This window comes from Anabas testudineus, chromosome 9 (assembly GCF_900324465.2).
Source record: "Anabas testudineus chromosome 9, fAnaTes1.2, whole genome shotgun sequence".
Classification (NCBI taxonomy): Eukaryota; Metazoa; Chordata; class Actinopteri; order Anabantiformes; family Anabantidae; genus Anabas; species Anabas testudineus.
The window spans coordinates 26,141,811-26,160,259 of NC_046618.1; the positions used below are offsets into that span (position 1 = coordinate 26,141,811).

The 18,449-nt window shown below is 40.4% G+C and overlaps 1 protein-coding gene across 1 annotated transcript in view; it reads right to left on the bottom strand.

Annotated features, from left to right (window-relative positions):
* glra1 (glycine receptor, alpha 1) overlaps nt 1–17,385 on the bottom strand; it is a gene marked incomplete at its 5' end in the record, with an annotated part of 64,921 nt that extends 47,536 nt beyond the window's left edge. Inside the window, 5 exons of the mRNA XM_026343172.1 lie at nt 1,702–1,740; nt 9,333–9,344; nt 9,617–9,741; nt 10,184–10,199; nt 17,355–17,385. Of these exons, the coding sequence (XP_026198957.1) occupies nt 1,702–1,740; nt 9,333–9,344; nt 9,617–9,741; nt 10,184–10,199; nt 17,355–17,385 (223 nt within the window). The remainder of the gene's footprint in view (nt 1–1,701; nt 1,741–9,332; nt 9,345–9,616; nt 9,742–10,183; nt 10,200–17,354) is intronic.
* Between the last annotated feature and the right edge of the window lie 1,064 nt (nt 17,386–18,449).

An 18,449-nucleotide genomic window follows, 5' to 3' on the forward strand; every position in this document is an offset into this window, starting at 1 on the left:
GTTTGTGTGAGTGTGTGGTGGTGGTGGTAGTGAGGGTTTATGCCTTGACCTCCACTTTGTGCATAAAAATTAAAACCACATACTCATTAGTTATGCCTGACAGGAGCCACTGTAAAGCAGTGTTAGCATGTTAAGCTAATGAGCCAAAATGGCCCCTATACTACAGTATATTACATAAATATATCACATACATATATACAGTACAAATATACAGTACGTTATTCTGTACAGCACGTCAGTATCTATCTATCTATTATTCATACTGTTTTGTACTACACTGCTACACTACATACTACTATACTATGCATGTACTATACTGTACATACTCTACTTTACTACACAACTACTGCTACAATGTGCACTATATTTTACTGTACTATACTTTACATACAAAAACTGCACAACTACTACTTCAATCTAACTGTATTTTATTGTACAGTACTATGTACACAGTACTAATTCATCTTATTATATACTATACCATCAAGCCTCAAGGAGGACATCCAGTAGATCGGTGGGACTGTTGGAGATTTTGTTTCTTTCTGCAGGACAGTGTGAAACCATGAGTACCAAAAAGCCATTTATTGACTTAGTAAAGTCGAGGCTGAGTCAGGGTGGGTGGTAAAGCTAGTTCCCAACTGTCAGGTACGCGAGTCGACAGGTGACACAAGAAAAGAATAATCCTCGCTTTACAACACACTCGAGCTCCAGTAAAATGTAAATATATCTACTGTAGCACCATATCTGCTCAAATTAGATGAAAACATTTTGTAATTGTGATTGAAATGCTGTAAAACAGTCAGCAGCACTGTGAGGGTGGCTGTGTGTTATACAGGGACAAGAAAAAGTATGTGAACCTTCTGAAACGAGAAAATCATTTGCATGTTTTATGACAATATAATGCAGAAAACCACAACATTTCCAAAGGTTCACATACTTTTTCTTGCTACTGTACTTGTGTCATTCAGTAGTTTTAATCACCCATTACTCGCCAACAATGGAGTCATCCTGGACTATTTCTACTGCTCGTACAGCAGCTTCCCGGTGTCATACATGTATATTTATATGCACTGTAATAGACTTAGAAAGCAGCCATAATGGAGTGCAAAAAAACCTAAAATTAAAGATTAAATCCACTTTCTGAGCAGCATAATAATTTGTATGTAGTGTGAAGTTCTACACAAGAGGAGATAAAAAGAGCTGTGCATCAACACAGCACATCATGAGGAGAACAAAACTCCTTACTGTCACAGGAAAGGCGAGCTGACACTTTACAGTTTACAACAGGCACACCTGAGGCCTTAAACATCATACTGAGCAGTGATTGCTGTTGTGCCACTAATGAAACAATTATACAATAATTATGGCATTAAGAGAGAAAAATCCTTTGTCAACACAATAAATGAAGCAAAGCTTGAAACATTGCTGATGTTTGACAAATATGTTTTCACCAGATGTTCTTCTGTCATTTAAATGAACATAGCCCACATCACATGACTATATATAGATATAGAGTTGCATATATACATATATAAATGATTTAATTCTTTCATTACTTATTTATTTTTTAACCCAAACAGACATTTCTCTAAATGCCCTCATTAGAAAATGCCTCATCAATGCAGGAGTGACTGATAAACAGAAAACTATGGTCAGGGAAGAAGAAAACCTTAAAAAAAAGGGGAAAGAAAAGGAAAGTACCTTTCTTGTGAGTAGCTTCATTTTTGGAGCCTTTGGGGTCTAATAAAAAAAAGATCAGAATTAAACACAGCATATTCTAACAACATGTTACCAACTACACGTTGTTTGTCCTCATTAAGGAAAACAACCGCTTTGTCTATCAAGGAGCGAACAAGACAGCAAGGCCCGATTATCTAAGGTGTCGCACTGCTGCCAACACTCAGCGGGGGTGAGTGTATGGCAGTGGGGGAGACTTAGGTAGGGCAGGGAGAAGGAGGGGGTGGGGCAACATACTGTGAAGGCAATAGCAGGAAGGAGGGATGCACGAATCTGTAGTGGAACAATCTACTGCCATACTGCAGCGGGCAGGAGAGGAGAGGCGATGCACTGAGATGAAGAGGAGGAGGAAGAGGGTTGCAATGCAGTTCTGTAAAGATCAGCTGAAGTAAGACTAGCAAAATGCACTACAGGAGATGCAAGAGGCCAGAGAGAAAGAGGAGGAAGAGGAGGAGGGATGCAAAGACTACATGTCATACTGGCTTCCTTTAGATGTTGGCCTTATTTGGCCTTGGAGGAAATTACACTTTAATTTCTTCTGTTTTGAGTGTTAGGTGGTTGGTGGTGAGTTGCATATTCCCAAACGACTTAACTGACTCCCAGATTGTATTAACCAATCTAGTAACAAAGATCTCAAAATGGATTCTTTGTCCCTCGTATTAGTTTGACTTCGACTACTGTAATGGAGTTGTAAGCCCACAGGAATGGATAAATGATCTTCAAGTCTGAATTGAAATCCTACTTCTCCCTTGAAATGGGCACCATTAATTTGAAGTCATTTGCTGGAATGAAGCCCATTGGAATGACAAAAAGGTTCTGCTTCCTTTCCTAAAAATGTAAATCTACAGCCCGTTCAAAATGGGCCACGTAATGTCAGTTGTACCACAGAAAGGCAACCTTTTGTCTGCAGAGAGGTTGATTTATAATGGAAAAAGGCCGACCTGCTAATGTCAAGGAATTGGAAGTTGAGGTCGAACGATTCATTGTTTCACAGTGGCAAAGCCTTCTCTCCTGCTCACGTCTGGGAAGTTAATGTCTGCTCTACAAAAAATACTGTGTCTGATGTGTCACTGAAGATCAGTGGCTTATTGGATTTGTCTAGCAAGAAGTAAAGACAAAACTTTTACAGTCCTTGGATCAGCAGATAAAGTGCTGAGCTCACAACACTTCGTCTTAATACTTTACATCCAAGTGTCTCGTATTTTGAATGAAGGAAAACCAGTATACTGCTGATTCTAATTAAACTGGTTCTGAGAAAATTGATTATCACATGTATTGATTAATTGATTGATTGTTTGATCCAACTTTAGCACCAAATCACATTGAACTAGATAAAAAGGGGCCTTGCCTGGTTTGCTGAACTTGACAACAGCCACTGTGAGAGATAGTCACTACACCAAGTAGAGGTCTGGGAGCGATATTGTAATGTATCATTGTCAACCTGAGAAAAAGGAAAATGGCTCCTAAGATAGATGGAAATTATTCGTCGTGACCATGAACTGTTGTAGACAGGTGACTTAAACTCTATAATCTGCCTGAATCCATGAAAGGCAATTTTTCCTTTCTCCTCTGTGCACAGCAATCTCTCTGTGTCAGGGCTAAGCCCGGGCTTAGCCCCGCAGCCAGGCAGCCTGTCGAACATCTGAGCACCTGATTCTGGCATTAAAACCACAGCAGCTTTGGTTTTTGGGCTTTGCTTTGCTGACATTGGGGATCTCATAACACTAACTAATTACTAACGCTATGCAGAATCAATTCACTTAGCTTTGCAGGGGAGGTGCACAGTAAAAACAAAAAACTGCCTTTGTGTTGGAAAACAAATGTATTTTTGGTTAAATGAGTTCAGGGATTTTTCCTAAATGTTTATGTCCTCAGCTTATTATATCTTCAGCTCCTCCCAGGCTGTGTGCATCAGCCATGATTAGACACGTCTGCCATGTAGAGACTGAAAACAGCAGCTCACCGCCTTTGTGACTGTGTCACAGCCGTGAACAATTATATGTCAACCTCTCCATCAGGCCTTTCAGACTGTTACAGTGGGCTTAAACCTTTTTTCTCAAGCTGGTAATTAGAGGTGTGATGGGATTCCACAGGGGGACTGAATGACCTTTTATAAAGCAGTATACCGCTCCTTAAAACTTATTAGTAAAGGACCAGCAGACTGCAGTGATGGAGACATCAACGGTTCTTACAAATCTCACTCTAGCTTTGCATTGCCTCAAGCGAAAGATATTTCATGTTTTGCCATCTTTAGATCAAGACAAAACGACTAGATATAACTCATTTTGATACCACGGCTCAGTTGACAATGCTCTAATTAGCAGCTTGATAATTATACTCTTGATAATGTATAGATTTTAACTGCTGCTTTTGGCTGCACAGTCAGTGCTTTTCATTTGTCTGCTTCTCTCCCTCTTCCTTGTATCAGTCTCTCTTTCAGTTTGCCTTGAGTGCCCTCATACGTTTGGCTGCCTTTTACCATTACCCTATTCAATATTCGTCTCTTCGCTGCCCTTGCCGTTACGCCTCCTCTCGCTAGACGTTGAAGCATGATCAATATTTTTGTCATAACTCAGGGGAGAGTCACCTCTGCAACGCCATTAAAATCCCTCACTCTGTGCATTATAGTCCCCATTCAAATTTCCTGGCTTGGAAAGGATATGGCTATTACCTAGAATACTAAAAGAGCCATGAGACCTTCCTCTGGGCAAGGATGTCCCCTCACTCCAGCACATTTCTGTGTTTGCATCTTTGTAGAAAGTAGCTCTTGGAAAAATAAAACGAGGAGGAGGGAGTACATATTCCAGTTTGTATCTCTGAGCTGTTTATTCATGTCTGCTGCAAATGTTATACATAACTGAACAACACCGAGGCCCACTGGGGACTGTGTTAGCGTCAAAACTCTGGTGCTAAGCTAACGGAAAACTGTCTGTGTGTGTGTGTGTGTGAAACCCTGGGTTGCACTTTTGCCATGTCATAAGCAAGTCGGTTATTTGTAATACTACCTTTCTTCCTCTCTCCCCCTCCTTCATTCATCCATTTTTTCTCTCCTGCGGCCATTCAGCCATCCCACACTCATTACCTTATGCCCATTAATCCCATTAAGTAGCCATTAAACAAGTGCTGATAATGCCAAATGAACGTCAAGCTCCGACAGCTAATAACTACAGCCCGACCCCGGCACGTACAACCTTGGCAAGGAGAAAAAAAGGTGAGGAGAGGAGCAGGAAGGACGCAGTACAACACAAGTGTAGTATGGTATGTAGAGAAGCGTTCTGTAGTACTTCTTACTACAGCTGTAGAGAAAGAGACTGAGGAAAGAGAGGAAGAAGAGGAGGAGGAGGAGGAGGGGAAAAGGAGGAAGCCAAACATGTAAATATACTCCAGTGCTTTGTATATTTACCCTTAGAAACACGAGGTCATTCAGCTCAAAAACAAACTGACACAGCCGTGGATTTTCAACAAAAGGGTTTTTACACTGATCATCACTGGGATTTAAGAGCAGAGAGAAGGAGGGAGCTTTGCCGAACCAACCATGGGAGCAGCGTGAAATAAAAGGATTGTATCCAAACAAGCAAAGCTGATCAAGAGAGCTGCTGAAACCTGCTGAAGGAGTGCACAACCCTGGAGCACACCGAGTTTAAGGTTGCCGATGCGCTCACGGTCTGTTCGCCGATTCCTGTCTTGCAGGGGAAATGGAGGTGGAAAGGGGATGGGGTTATGGCGTGGTGGCAATAGATAGCTGGATCGCTAGCAGCCTGTTCTGGTAGAGCTTAAAGTCAGAAGCTCACTCGTCCCTGTCATCCTCGCTGTTGCTTGACGTGAGTGATGAGGAAGGACAAGGTTTTGGCAGAGAGGGAGAGGGGGGGGTCGCGGCTGTAGTCTTTGCCATTCATCAAGTGAGCTAACACACACTGGGACACAAAGGGAACCACGCAAACACTCTTAGAACACACTCAAACACTCCCTCTCTAAGCCCCCCAAGCTCTCTCATGTTTATGGACATTAATCGATCTGTTCTACATGTGGCCATTGTATCAAAGGCCAAGGCTAGAAGATCAGAAAGTCTTGGTGCCGTTCTATAACATCTCCCTGTCCTCACTGCCGAAGACCTGTAGAGCTTCTTCTGAAGGATTAAGCAGGGATGGGGCTCAAACAAAAGCTGAGAGTATGCATGGGGCAATCACTGAATTAATGACCTTGTCCTTTAGATTTACAGAAACAGCTGAATAGTTAAAACCCTAAAGGAAAGGGTAAGGAAGTAAAAGAAGAAATGTGTGAAAATTGAACGAAAAGGCAAAAGGAAGGAAAATTTTTAATTTAAATCGGAAGCTGGAAGAAATCGGGAAAGCTTAGCAAAACATAAATGAGTCAGGGAATGATGGATGGAAGAATGGAAACAGGGACAGTAAGAGAATAAAGGAAAAATACCAATAACTGAACGAGATACCAGGAAGAGAGAGAATGGGAGAACAAATTAACTCATGGATTATAAATGACTTGTCCCGAATGTGTCAGGAGTGTTTGCTCTTCTCCCTCTGCGATGGAGGAACCTGCTAAATCAATCGGAAGCTTTTTGCCCACACAGTGGACCCCCGGTCATGATCAGTGTAATTTCCTCTCATGCTGGCACATTCGTAGCTTCAGGCGAATCTCATTTCTTTCCTCTCTTGGTTCCCTCCCCATCCCTCCTTCCACTGTGGCTGCAGGGCAAAATTAGCAGGGCTGGTGCTAATTTGATGAGGTAGGTGTGTGTAAATAGGTGGAGGAGCAATCATGTTGCATCAAAAGAAACTGTTATGCTGTCACATTCAGCATTCTGGCCACATTCCGGTACCTTTTACCATCTACCAGTCCGAACATTCGCACATTCCCAACGGCGTTCTAGAAAACAGTCTTCCAGCATTCCATGTTCTAGAACATTAGCTAACATAGCATTCCACATTTCTCTCCCATTCTAGCTTTCCATGAGAAGTTATTATCAACGCTGGCAGTTTGACATCGACTCGTTTTTCAGAATTCGCTTCTTATGCGAGCCAAACCACAGCTCTGTTGCTCTAAAGCAGATGAAACGTCACCACAATTAGCTGGTGTGTTGCTCAATCGGGAAGTTGTGAGCTTAGCGCTCGAAAAAGCCAATTAGATTCCTTTCTATGTGATGTGTGGAGCTGTGGGGCATTGAAGTGATGGAGTGAAGGAAATTCTGAGCAAAATCGATGACATCAAACTGTCTTCATGAACGACTCCTGGTAGCATTCCAACATTCCAGAAAGACACATTTTCAGACCATTTACGTGTTGGACAACACTCATAAGACTTTCACCTATACAAACATGTGATACCATTGTTAATGAACCTGTGTTATTCCTATTACCTCAGGCACCTGGAGAGTGAAGGGTCGTTTCACTATGATTTGATGTGTTGTCCTAATTGTAGTCTACAGCATTTAAAGATTCAATTTTAGGTATCATTCTGCACAGGTTAGGATTTAAATACCACAAAATAAGATGTACATTATCATTACTATTACTACTACTATTATTTTGGTGGACTAAGAATCATTTGCGATCCTTCATTTTGCTTCCTCTCGACAGACTCCCTCTCTCGCTGTGCTACTTCACTTTTGTGCCTTTTTTTCCCCCAGAGTTTATTAAGAAGCAGAGCTGTCAAGCTGTTTATTTCATGAATGTGATTAATGCAGTAGAGTAGTTGGCTGGTAGGGGACATGCACACAAAAAAAGAAAAACTGCATGAATGAGCAAGTTGGAGAGCTCACGCTATGCCACTCTGTCGTCCTGACAGCCATGACAGAGTCGGAAAATTCAGGCCCTGTCTGCTAACAATGGCTCCTGACACAATTAGTTTAGTAGATTACATAAAGGATGTGCTCATATCTCTGAATATGTATGTATTCATCACAGACCAGCACATTTAGCCAAAAAACAAAAGTTATGTAAATAATGTGCATTTCAGACCTTTATTTTGTATATTTTTAAGCGCTAATGTTTTTTTTGTTTTTGTTTTTTTGTGTGTGGACATTTTGAAAAGCTCCCTGACATCAGCTGAAGGACTTTCATTATTCTCTGCATGTCTAACACACTGCCAGAGAGCACTTTCATCTGCATTTCACTTTTTTTATTACATCACATTAAAAGAACAGAAAAATATATAAAAGCTATAAATTCAAATAACTGCCACGTCGGCCTGTTTAAATCCTGATTTGTAAAGGTCAATGCAGCACTAGACTCAGTAAATCACAATGGATTGTTGCCCACCACAGCTGAGGAGAACTCAAATTTTAAAATTGAAACGGTCTCTAAAATTGACTCAACTCACAAAACACCTGAACAAATTCTTGGCAGGTCAGGAGGGATGAGCGGTTTCAGCTGTTTTCAGTCGCAGCAGGTTTAATAATACACACTTAGTCGCGGTAAAAACCCCCCACCCCTCCCATTTCTATCTTGCATGAGCTGAGATATCCCACTTACAAAGATCACTGTATAATGGGTTATACCATTACAGTCTCAGCAAAAAAGAAAAGCTCTGTGGCAGCATTCACAAACATAAGCTGTGCTTCACTGCTGCGCCGTCTGGCAGTCTATTTACCTGTGTGTTCAGTGGACAAAATATTAAGACGCCTTTTAATTTCACCTGCTGATTTAGAGCACATTGATATAGTATGAAGCAAGCAGTGCTCACTAACTAGGTGGAGTGCAACACCCATCGAGGTTTAATCACTTCCAGTGGTGAATGTCTAACCCTAACTGTTTGGGTATGGAAGGTTATTACATTTGGATTAGTAAATATCACATAAAATAACCACAACAGAAAAATATGCAATACTTTGCATTAAGTGGGAGATGTGCACATAGGAAGGTGAAATATTCTAAGGTTACTAATATCTTGCACACTAAGGGTGCACAAATGACCCAATTAGTTAGATCCAGTTTACTGCAAGAGCTCACATCCATATTGGAAACTGTAGTTATGGCAGAATTTATCATGCACCAACACGTAAATATAACACTTTACTCTAGTGATGAGTTTTTATCAGTTTATGTTAACAACACAGTGTGAAACTCAGGCCACTTGTAGGATGGTTTCTGTGATCGTGCACTGGTATTTCAGCCTGTCCCAATCACTTTGGAATCATTTTTTCGTAAGGTGCTGTATGATTTATCAACCCTTGTTGTATTATTCATACGCTTTAATGAATATGGAGGGTTGCCCCAGTTCTTCAGTGTCACACAAACATATTAACGTTTCCTAATGTGACAGAGTTTAATATAGGAACCTCTGACATGTGTCTTTATGGGGGCTTCCATTCAGGGAGAGGTCACTAAATATTATATCATCATCATCATATTTAGCAGCACTCTGGTGGGAGAGAGGCACATTACCTTGACCACCAAAACAAGCACTCAGGATACTGTGTGGATACCAAGGAATGTAGCCAACGAGCACCATGATAGCTAATATTTTACTTTACAGTCTAGCTGACTAACAGTGCAGGGATGGGGTTAATCAAATACAAAGCAATTGGGGTTTAACACCTGCTGTAGCCTAATTCTGTCTTTAGCAATGGGCAGAATTACCTTTGTTCCACACTGCAAAGGGCAAATGAAAGAGATGACAGAATGAGAACAACCAAGAAACTGACATGATTAAACATACAGCAACAGAATTTTAACAAATGTGTTTTTCTTTGTTAATAAAACAAATGACTACAAACCTTTCTTGGTGATAATCTTGGCTAAACCCTTAAAAGGCATTTAGAGTAGGTGATAAAAAGCAGAGACAGCACAGTACCCGGTCTTTTCAGGACATTGATTGGCTACATTCCTGTCTTATCCGACTGCGTCTTGGTGGCAACTCCTACCTTTAAAATTCGGTCGGATTCTGGCATCGTAACCCGAAACTTTGCCCATGAGTTTGTCCAGGAACTCCGAGGGCGGCATCGGCGACGCAGCTTTCCTCGCCGCAGCTTCTTTTGACGCGGCCAAGCTGGAAGAGACAAACGTGGAATTGGTCAGAGAAAGATACCAAAGGGAAGAATATGAAGTGAAACAGCTTCTGACAAACAGAAAGATGAAAGCGACATTAGTCATAATACATCAGCACTGTCGGGGAGAGTTGGTCAGGTTCTCGTCCAAAGCACCAGAGAAGCCTGAGACTCCTAAATTTACATGAAAACTCGTCATGAGCATCTGAACCTCTGGGAACAAAAATATCACCGGTGACCCGATGCTGTCTTCCTGTGTGCCCATCAATCATTGCTTTAAACTACTCAACTGACACTGACCCCAACATTTGAGTTGCAGGTGAAGATCAGGTGTACACATGAGAGCCTTTTCCATCAGACAGCAGCATTTGCATCCCGTCAGTACTTATTTACCCAGTGATGATCTCTCTCTGACCTTGGCCAAGCAGTTTTAGTTACATAAACGTGAAAAAAAGTACTGCTGATGTGTCTTTGTCCTAACAATAGGGGCGCCACATCAAAACACATTTTGTCATAAGGAGTCTTGTTAGAAACTAAACTGAACTGGCAAAAACTGGGACAAAAACAGAACCCCTGACTACAACGTGAGGCTATTTTTGCTGATGATCATCTGCTTTTGCTCCCTGTGTCTTCAACACCCGCAGCGGCTTTAGAGACCTGTTCCCTTGAAGCTAATACAAAACAACAGCTCATGAAACTGACCAACGGAGGAGAAAAGTTAAAATGGGCCTAATTTTGTTTTCATTTAAACTCCGAGCATCCACTTTGTGCCAGAGTCAGAATTTAATGGATGTATTCTAAGAGCACATTCCTGCCTTAATTTGATGTGTGTTATATTGAACACCAAACTGTGTAACACAGGTTGAAGTGCGTGTGTAACGCCACTAATTAAAATCACAAAATCAGTTCTTATTTTTGGGGAATAAAAGCTCATTGTAGAACAAACATAAGGATTTTTTTATTTGAATAATTGTTTCTTCTATAAATAACTAAAAAGAGAATTTGTGTCTCATTTTAAAATGAGACTCTACTTCGTGTGTGTGGAGATTAGAAATGACTGATCTGTGGAATATTTGACTAAGATGCTTAATGCACTAGACATTAGTCCTTGAATGTCTTTCATTTATTGTTTATATCACTTTGGTTCCAGTGTGCACTCTGCAATAAACACGACCTGTCAACCGCAGGACAATTAATTTATTCTTATTTACCAGTCATTTCATTTACTTTGACTGAATTAATTATTAAAAGTGAGGTCCACATTGACTGGAGTTTAATCCAGTAGAGGTTGTTACACACTTGTCTTTTCTGTAAATTGGTTATTTAAACTAATGCTTTAATTTAATTAACCAGCTGTGTCCCGCTGAGCACCGCATTGATTTTACAATAAGGCCGTGGTATTTGTACAGTCGACTTCTTTACCTTGTTAGGCCCATCATGCTCATTAGATGCTCTCTGCATAATGTCAAATCCCCGGTATGGTCTTTAGCTACAGACACACAGTGACTCCTGTGCTAACAGTCAATAATGCTGCAGCTCGAGTCGAAGTACACGGACAGATAAACATCAAGGAAAATAAAAGTGGGAATAAAAGCAAGATATTTGCTTAATGTGCTACAGATAAGTCTGTTTGTAGTTCAAATAACGAAAATGGTACATTAGTGTTTTCTGTAATATACACAGTAATAGTATGTCTATTTTTAAACTACAAGTGCTTTGGAATCGTTATTTTCAGCTTATTAACTGCAGTTAAATACTATTTTGACACACAGTTAAGTTGTAGTTTAGTGTTTTAAACTCCTGAGTGAGACAGTTTCTCGAGCTCTGTGTTGTAAATATCAGACTACTCGTGTTAGTTATGTGTAGTTTGATGTGTTATCTGTGGATTTGCTTTACAAATGTGTAAATTAAGTCATGGAAACATTTCACCAGACCTCAGACGTATCCCGCAGGTTGGTTTCACGTCACACCAGGTGGGACAAAGGAAGCCTAACGAAACGAGCTGATTCAGGTCAGGTGTGAAGTGAAACCAAGCTGCAGGATATATTTGAGGTCTTCTACCAACTTCCAACCTAAGAAGAAAGAAGTCCACTTTCACGCTCCATGCTCAGCCTCCAGATCACTTCACCTGAAACACTGTTCACAGACATGTGGCTGAAAACCGTTTTGATTTAGTTAGATAACAAGACTGAGGCTCCAGCGGCAGCTTGTTACCTGGCAGCACTGTCCTAACTATGGAAACAGAAACATCTTGTTCTTGAAAATGTTGTGAAAAATATTTTATTTTGCAAAAACTTCTTTTAAAAATCCTGATTCTCATCATCTGAAATGTCTAAAGCTCCTAACAAAGACAGACGGTCTTAGCATGCTCCCTCCCTGCTGTGCGTCCTATTATAATTTATTTTATGGTGTAAAATAAACATTTACTGTTTAATTGTCATTAAATTTGTTTCTCAGTCTCCACTGTTGATTCACTCACTGCTGATTATCCGTTATTGATGCTTCTTTCAGCTTCTCACATGTACAAACATTTTCAAGTGCCCACTCTTGGGGTTTGAAATGAAATGTTTTGCTGCTTCAGTTAGACGTGAGACTGAAAAGTGAATTGACAGTGACTTGTTTCTGAGCGAGGACCGGACTGACCCCGGGTTCCTCTTACAGTGGAACTGCATTAGCAGCCACTTGTAGTGCAGTTTGTATTTGATTGCATAATTTCTCGCTGCGCCTGGAGAAAGAGCACGGACAGTGGTGTGATCTGGGCTATAAATAAGCTGCTGTACTGACCCATTTCGTTTGACTGTGGATCCACGATGAGCTTCGTTAACCAACAACACACAAAAACAAATCTACAGCATCGGTTTTAAGTTGCTTTCACATGTCTGGAGGATCAGGTTCGGACACTTTGCAGACGTGTGCGTTCACATATTCATCACACAGCAGGAGAAAGGTCACTTCAGGAAATAGTCTGTTTGGTTTGGGGGGGTCACTGTGTGGAGCGTGCAGGAGGCATGACGTGACTCAAAGAGTACACAGTGAAAATCCTTTGTGTTTTGTTAACATCAATAGAGGAAGTCACACGATTAGAAATGAAGTGTTTGAAGTTTATAACTCCGGTTTCCTGAATGACCCAACAACAGGAAGTCAGGTAAATACCTCCTAAACCTTCTAGTGTTCGCTCCCTGTGAACACTCCGGACCACCTGCTCTGCTCCCACCTGGGCTCACTTGGACATTACACAGACTTTGTAGTAGAGGGCTCACAGGATAAAGTCAAGCTAATCTCGGAGGTTTGTGTTCTCACATGCAGCTCGGTCGAGTCTGGAGATGTTCAGGTTGTCAGTCGTGTGTGAAAGAAGCTGCAGTGTCAGATTTCAGTGTGTTTTCTGTTTATAATATTAAATAAGCAAACGCTCCTCTAAACATCTGCACTACAGGACACACATGTACTCTTCAGCTCTTTTATTTGTGCATCATTTATACAGTTTTATGTGATGGTGCAGCAGCAATAAAGCATGCATGCAACTTTAAACATCTTAACCCCTGTGATGGAGTAAATTCACCACCACCAACAACAGCTGCAGCGAAACCTCCACCCAATTCAATAAAAATGTTATTTAGCTTAAATGGAAATTAAAAAAGAAAAGAAATCAGAGCCGTCCACTTTCATGCTCATTAAAGTCTTCTCTGAACATCTGAGCCCAAACATGACTCATAAAAATGCATAAATATATATGAAATATTGACTCAAAGCCTAATAGGAATTTTTCTTGACATGCATGTTTTATTTCTGTTCTACTCGAGCCCAACTTTCAAAGAGTTAGGGGGAGTTATGTGTTTATCAGGAATAATTCATTTTGGCGCTGGAACATTTTCAATTTGCAGCACTCAGACGTCCAGTGAAGCAGCAGTCAGTCAGTCTGAGCCGTCAGGATGTCCTCTCAGCTCAGGGTATCAATGATTGAACACAGACAAAATAATTAACTCACAAAGTTGAGTCTGGGCTACGGAGTGGAACGACATGAACCAGTTAGGACTTCTCTTTCTGTGACTGCTCAAGTTTTTAAAAGTTCATTTTCCAAACAAGTGTTAAAAGTCTGAATGGCGATTATTCATCCATTAGTTGTAGCAGCTGATGAGTGCCGAGGAGCAGAGCGCCATCGCTGCATTAATCTCTCATAAATTAAAATGACAGATGATACAGTTGATCGCGCTTAAATTTTCACCTTCTAAATGTAAAATCGCTAACCGTGACTTTCAATATGGTAAATCGTGGCACACGGCTTGATAAATAGCACCATTAGCAATTCATAAACACGTAATGCAGTCAGTGCTGTCGCTTTATCAGGAAACTGCTGATCACAATCACAGTCCGCCGGGTGAAAATGGGAATTATGGAGAAGCCGTGCTCGGAAAGTTAAATAAAAAGGGACAAATACCTTGTTAGTTCTTGTCTCAGGGTGGATTTGTGTAATCGCAAGGTGGTACACACGAAAAGCTGAAGAGGAGCAAGTCAACCACAACTAAAGCCAACTTGACCCCAACCTAACTCTAACCTTATCCCTAACACCTGGGTCACTCCACCTGTCAGGTGAATTTCCCTTTAGGGATTTATAAAGTATCTATTTCTCTGTCTGCAGTGGTAAGAAAAAGTATCTTTTCATGTCTTTATTGAGAACAACCATAAAAACCTCACAGTGCGAGTGTTTGTGAAAGATCAGTTATTATTTTAGTCACATTATATTTGTTAATACTTTTGACTCAGTTGAAGATCAGATCAGATTTTATGACAAATTAATGCAGAAAACCCTAAAATTCCAAAAGGTTCACATCCATCTATGTGTCTACTTTGATTATACAGCGCTCTCAGACTCGACCGTGTATCCTCTGCTTCAAACTGTGCTGAGGCTGATGATGTTGTAAACAACAGTAAATGATACTGATAATGAAATTTTAATGATCATAAATGAGGATATTGATGATGATCAGATAAATGGCTTCAAACGAACATATATAACAATCCAATATCTTTACATACAATTTATTTATTTAGTAAATAAAATAAAAGCTGAGGAAAACTAACAGGCTAAACGCTGTGATAACCTGATATAATAACACAGAACATTTTTACAGTATAATGAGATCATTGATCTGTTGATATTTGGCCTTACAAACCATTTAGTGTTGAACAGCTGTTTTCAGCAGATAATCCTCATTACAGCCTTAACTCCAGGTTTCTCTATGTGTTTTGAGTTAATCTTTATTTTAGGTATTTCTGGGGCCTTTAAAAGGTGATTTTCAGGTGATCTTCACATAACTTTTGATTCTTATTGTACTGAACAGCTGACGAATGAGCCTCCGCTCTCTCCGTCTCTGCTGTTAAATGACGACAGTGATGCTGATGATGTTAATGATTATAAATCATAACACAGATAATTATATTAGATTCATCATGACTGATGATGTTTATGATCAGAATGAAAAGCTCCAGTTAAGTTAACATCACATTAGAACTGCTGTCATGGCTTTTGATGAATGCTACACTGATGCTAACATGTTGTTACATGAGTCTGAGTGATTTACAGCTTGATAATTGGCTTTTTCAGGCCATGTGAATCAGTCTGTGAGCTGAAGTACGCTTTTAAATTTAGGACAAATGAACGTGTCGCTGCAGAGCATGCCTCAGGCCAATCGGACCAAGATACATCAAGGTTTTGTGATATTTGTGGTCTTTTAAAGTCTGAAATTCTGACCCTTTATTTGCAGACCTTCACTTCTGGTGTGCCTGTGATTTCTTAAATGACAGAGCACAGAGCCAACATGTGTCAAGATCCGGCCAAATTGACACACAAATAAAATGTGGTGACTAAGGAGGATGGAGGGTTGTTTTTAGGGGCAGGTACGGTGAGCAGAGCGATGACTGTGCTCCTGTCTGGGTTTGTAATCCCCGTCTCTCAGCTTGTCATCGCAGCCCGTCTGACAGCCCGATAACAAGCAGAGCAGCTGAGCAGCAAACAGCAAACGGCTCTTATTCAAACTTACAGTATGTCCTCCTTCTTGAAGTCAACTAGATTTGATCACAAAGGCCGTAATGAATGTCCTTATTATTAGTCCTGCGGCTCGTGGATGATTAATATAAAATACAGAGTAAAATCAAAACATACCAACATACACAGCTTTATTAACATGACCTCACTTCTGTTATGGTTTCACTCAAAATAAAAATACGTTACTATTAAACATTTATTGGTGACGAGCTGTTTGCTATCTTTTTCTGAATGCTGAATGTGCAGCACATTTAGTGGAGACTCCTCTGTGTCATCACAGACTTCCCCCCCCGGCTGTCCTTGTTGTGGTGACAGAAGGTCGTGTTTCTGCAGGCGAACGCTGCACTTTATGTCGTCACACGGCTAAAATAAAAACTTAATATTGATTTTTCTGTGGCACAGATCATAGATATAAAACAGGAAAAACGGTTTGTATCCATCCAGCTCTGATAAGAAAACCTGTTCTTGTTTCCAACATTGTCTCATGTATAATACGTAATGAGACTATGCTTATACTTCATGTCCACCCAGAGTGGATCGCATGTGTTACACACTTATACAAATAATAATATACAAATAATAATATACAGTGTAAGTATAAATAACTCACAACTCAACAACATCTAAACATATGAGCAGTGATTAGGAAAAGACCATAAATACTAACCAGTGGGTAACTGAATACTGAAAGATTTCATTGTATAGGTCTATTTTTCGGAACTATTAATAATATAAAATCATCCAGGTTTTCAATCCATCTGGGCCCGTGTGCTCTGCCAAGAACACAATTAAAGATCCCAAACAAAGCCCTCTGGCTCAGTGGTCTCACGTTGGTGCAACAAGCTGCACAAATCTGCACAAATCTGCACAAATCTGCACAACCGAAGACAAACCTCCTCCACGTCTTGTTTTGTGAATTGTGTCCTTGTTTATTTGTCTCCTCCCTGAGAAGAGCGAGCTGTTTGCCTGCTTTGATCCTCATTTCTTAGTTGCTTCGGATAAAAAACATCTGACAAATTACTTACACTGCTGCTGCAGATCTGGGGCTCTTACTCCTACATATTTTCTAAATGGGATCCTTTCTGCTTAATTAAAACCAACACAGAAATAAAGCAGTTTGTCTGGAACTCACATCCCTGGACTTCAGTGTTAGAGCTGCTTTAAGGTGGAGAGGTTTCACCAGACGTTGGCTCAGTGAAACACACTAGTTCATTAAGGATTACATACAGTAGTTACTGCAGTTTCACACTGCGAATATTAAACGTGTCATATTAAATAATCATATTTAATTTACATCATAACAGAGTATGGACATGCATGATGTTACACTTTTAAAGTAAATGTCTGTTGTTTATTATCTGCTGCCGAGGCTCTGATCCATGACAGTCGGCATATTCAATTATTACCAGAAGCAGCTCAAAATACTACTACTGCCCCCTCTGCTCTGCCCCTACATGAAGCAGAAAGCAGCTCTGCACAAGTCAATTACATTTATTAGAAGCGTGTAGTCTTATTATGTTAACTGTGAAAATGATCTAAGATTAGTGTGACCACCGAGATGAAATCAAGCACATTTCCATAAGTGATTACCCAGTTGGGATAATTAGTTTGTTGTCTCTTCGCGTCTCTCCTGAGGTCACACGGGTGACTGATGAGAGCGAGTGAAGTGAAGTCAGTTGATGATAATGATCTGGAACTGTCAGTAGAACCTCAGATATCACTGGAGCGTTAGTTTGGACGACCTGGAGAAACACGACATCTCTAAACCATCACAGATCAGATAACGGGCCGCAGCATCTCCCAGAGCTCACACACCTACAGTCAAGGCCGATCAATAGGAGGACGCTGGGTGTTTGAGGCCCATCCCATTTTATTCAGTTCCTTTCTGTGTGATGGCAAATTAGGTGGATCAAAGATTATCTCTGCGCCCATTATTCCCTCCGCGACGTGACGAATCCAGGCTTAATCCTCTTTACAACCACAACAAGTAGGACTACGATAGGATCAAGCTAAAAAAAACAAAAAACTAATTTCTGTTGTTTGGGCCCAGCTCTCGCTGCAGAGACGACACAATACGGCTTAAGACCCGTGTGAAATGGCTTTCAAATTAGCATCGAACAAACACACTGCACAATCAGATTAGTCACAGATTGGGATTACAGCAGTGTGCCCTCGACACAAAGATAATTTCCCTCGGACATGTAGCATGGGACGACACTTAGCCTGAATTACACTGACACTGTCTGACTGTTAGAGAAAAACCTGATGCTTGGCCCTTTTTAAGCTCTCACACTTGGGAAATGTATCCTCAGTTTCACTCAGCAGATCTCAGCCGTCAGCTCTATTGTAGTTGTATTAAACAAATAATCGAATTGATTTCATGCTCTGTGATTTCTTAATATAAACTAATAGTATATAAACATTTAGTGAAAGTATTTAAAATATTTAGTTTCTGTTGACTTTTTGGAGACGAGTGATGTTTTGAGTGATAACTTCAAAGTTAAATGATAAATAAATCAAATCATAATTATTATATTATTTTAATCCACACTGGATCACTCTGTGGATTTTACTGTGATGTTCGGTTTAATAACTGGTTGCTTTCCATCTGTTGTTTTGATTTTTCTGTGATTAATTAATTTAAATGAATGCATCATTTTAAATGCC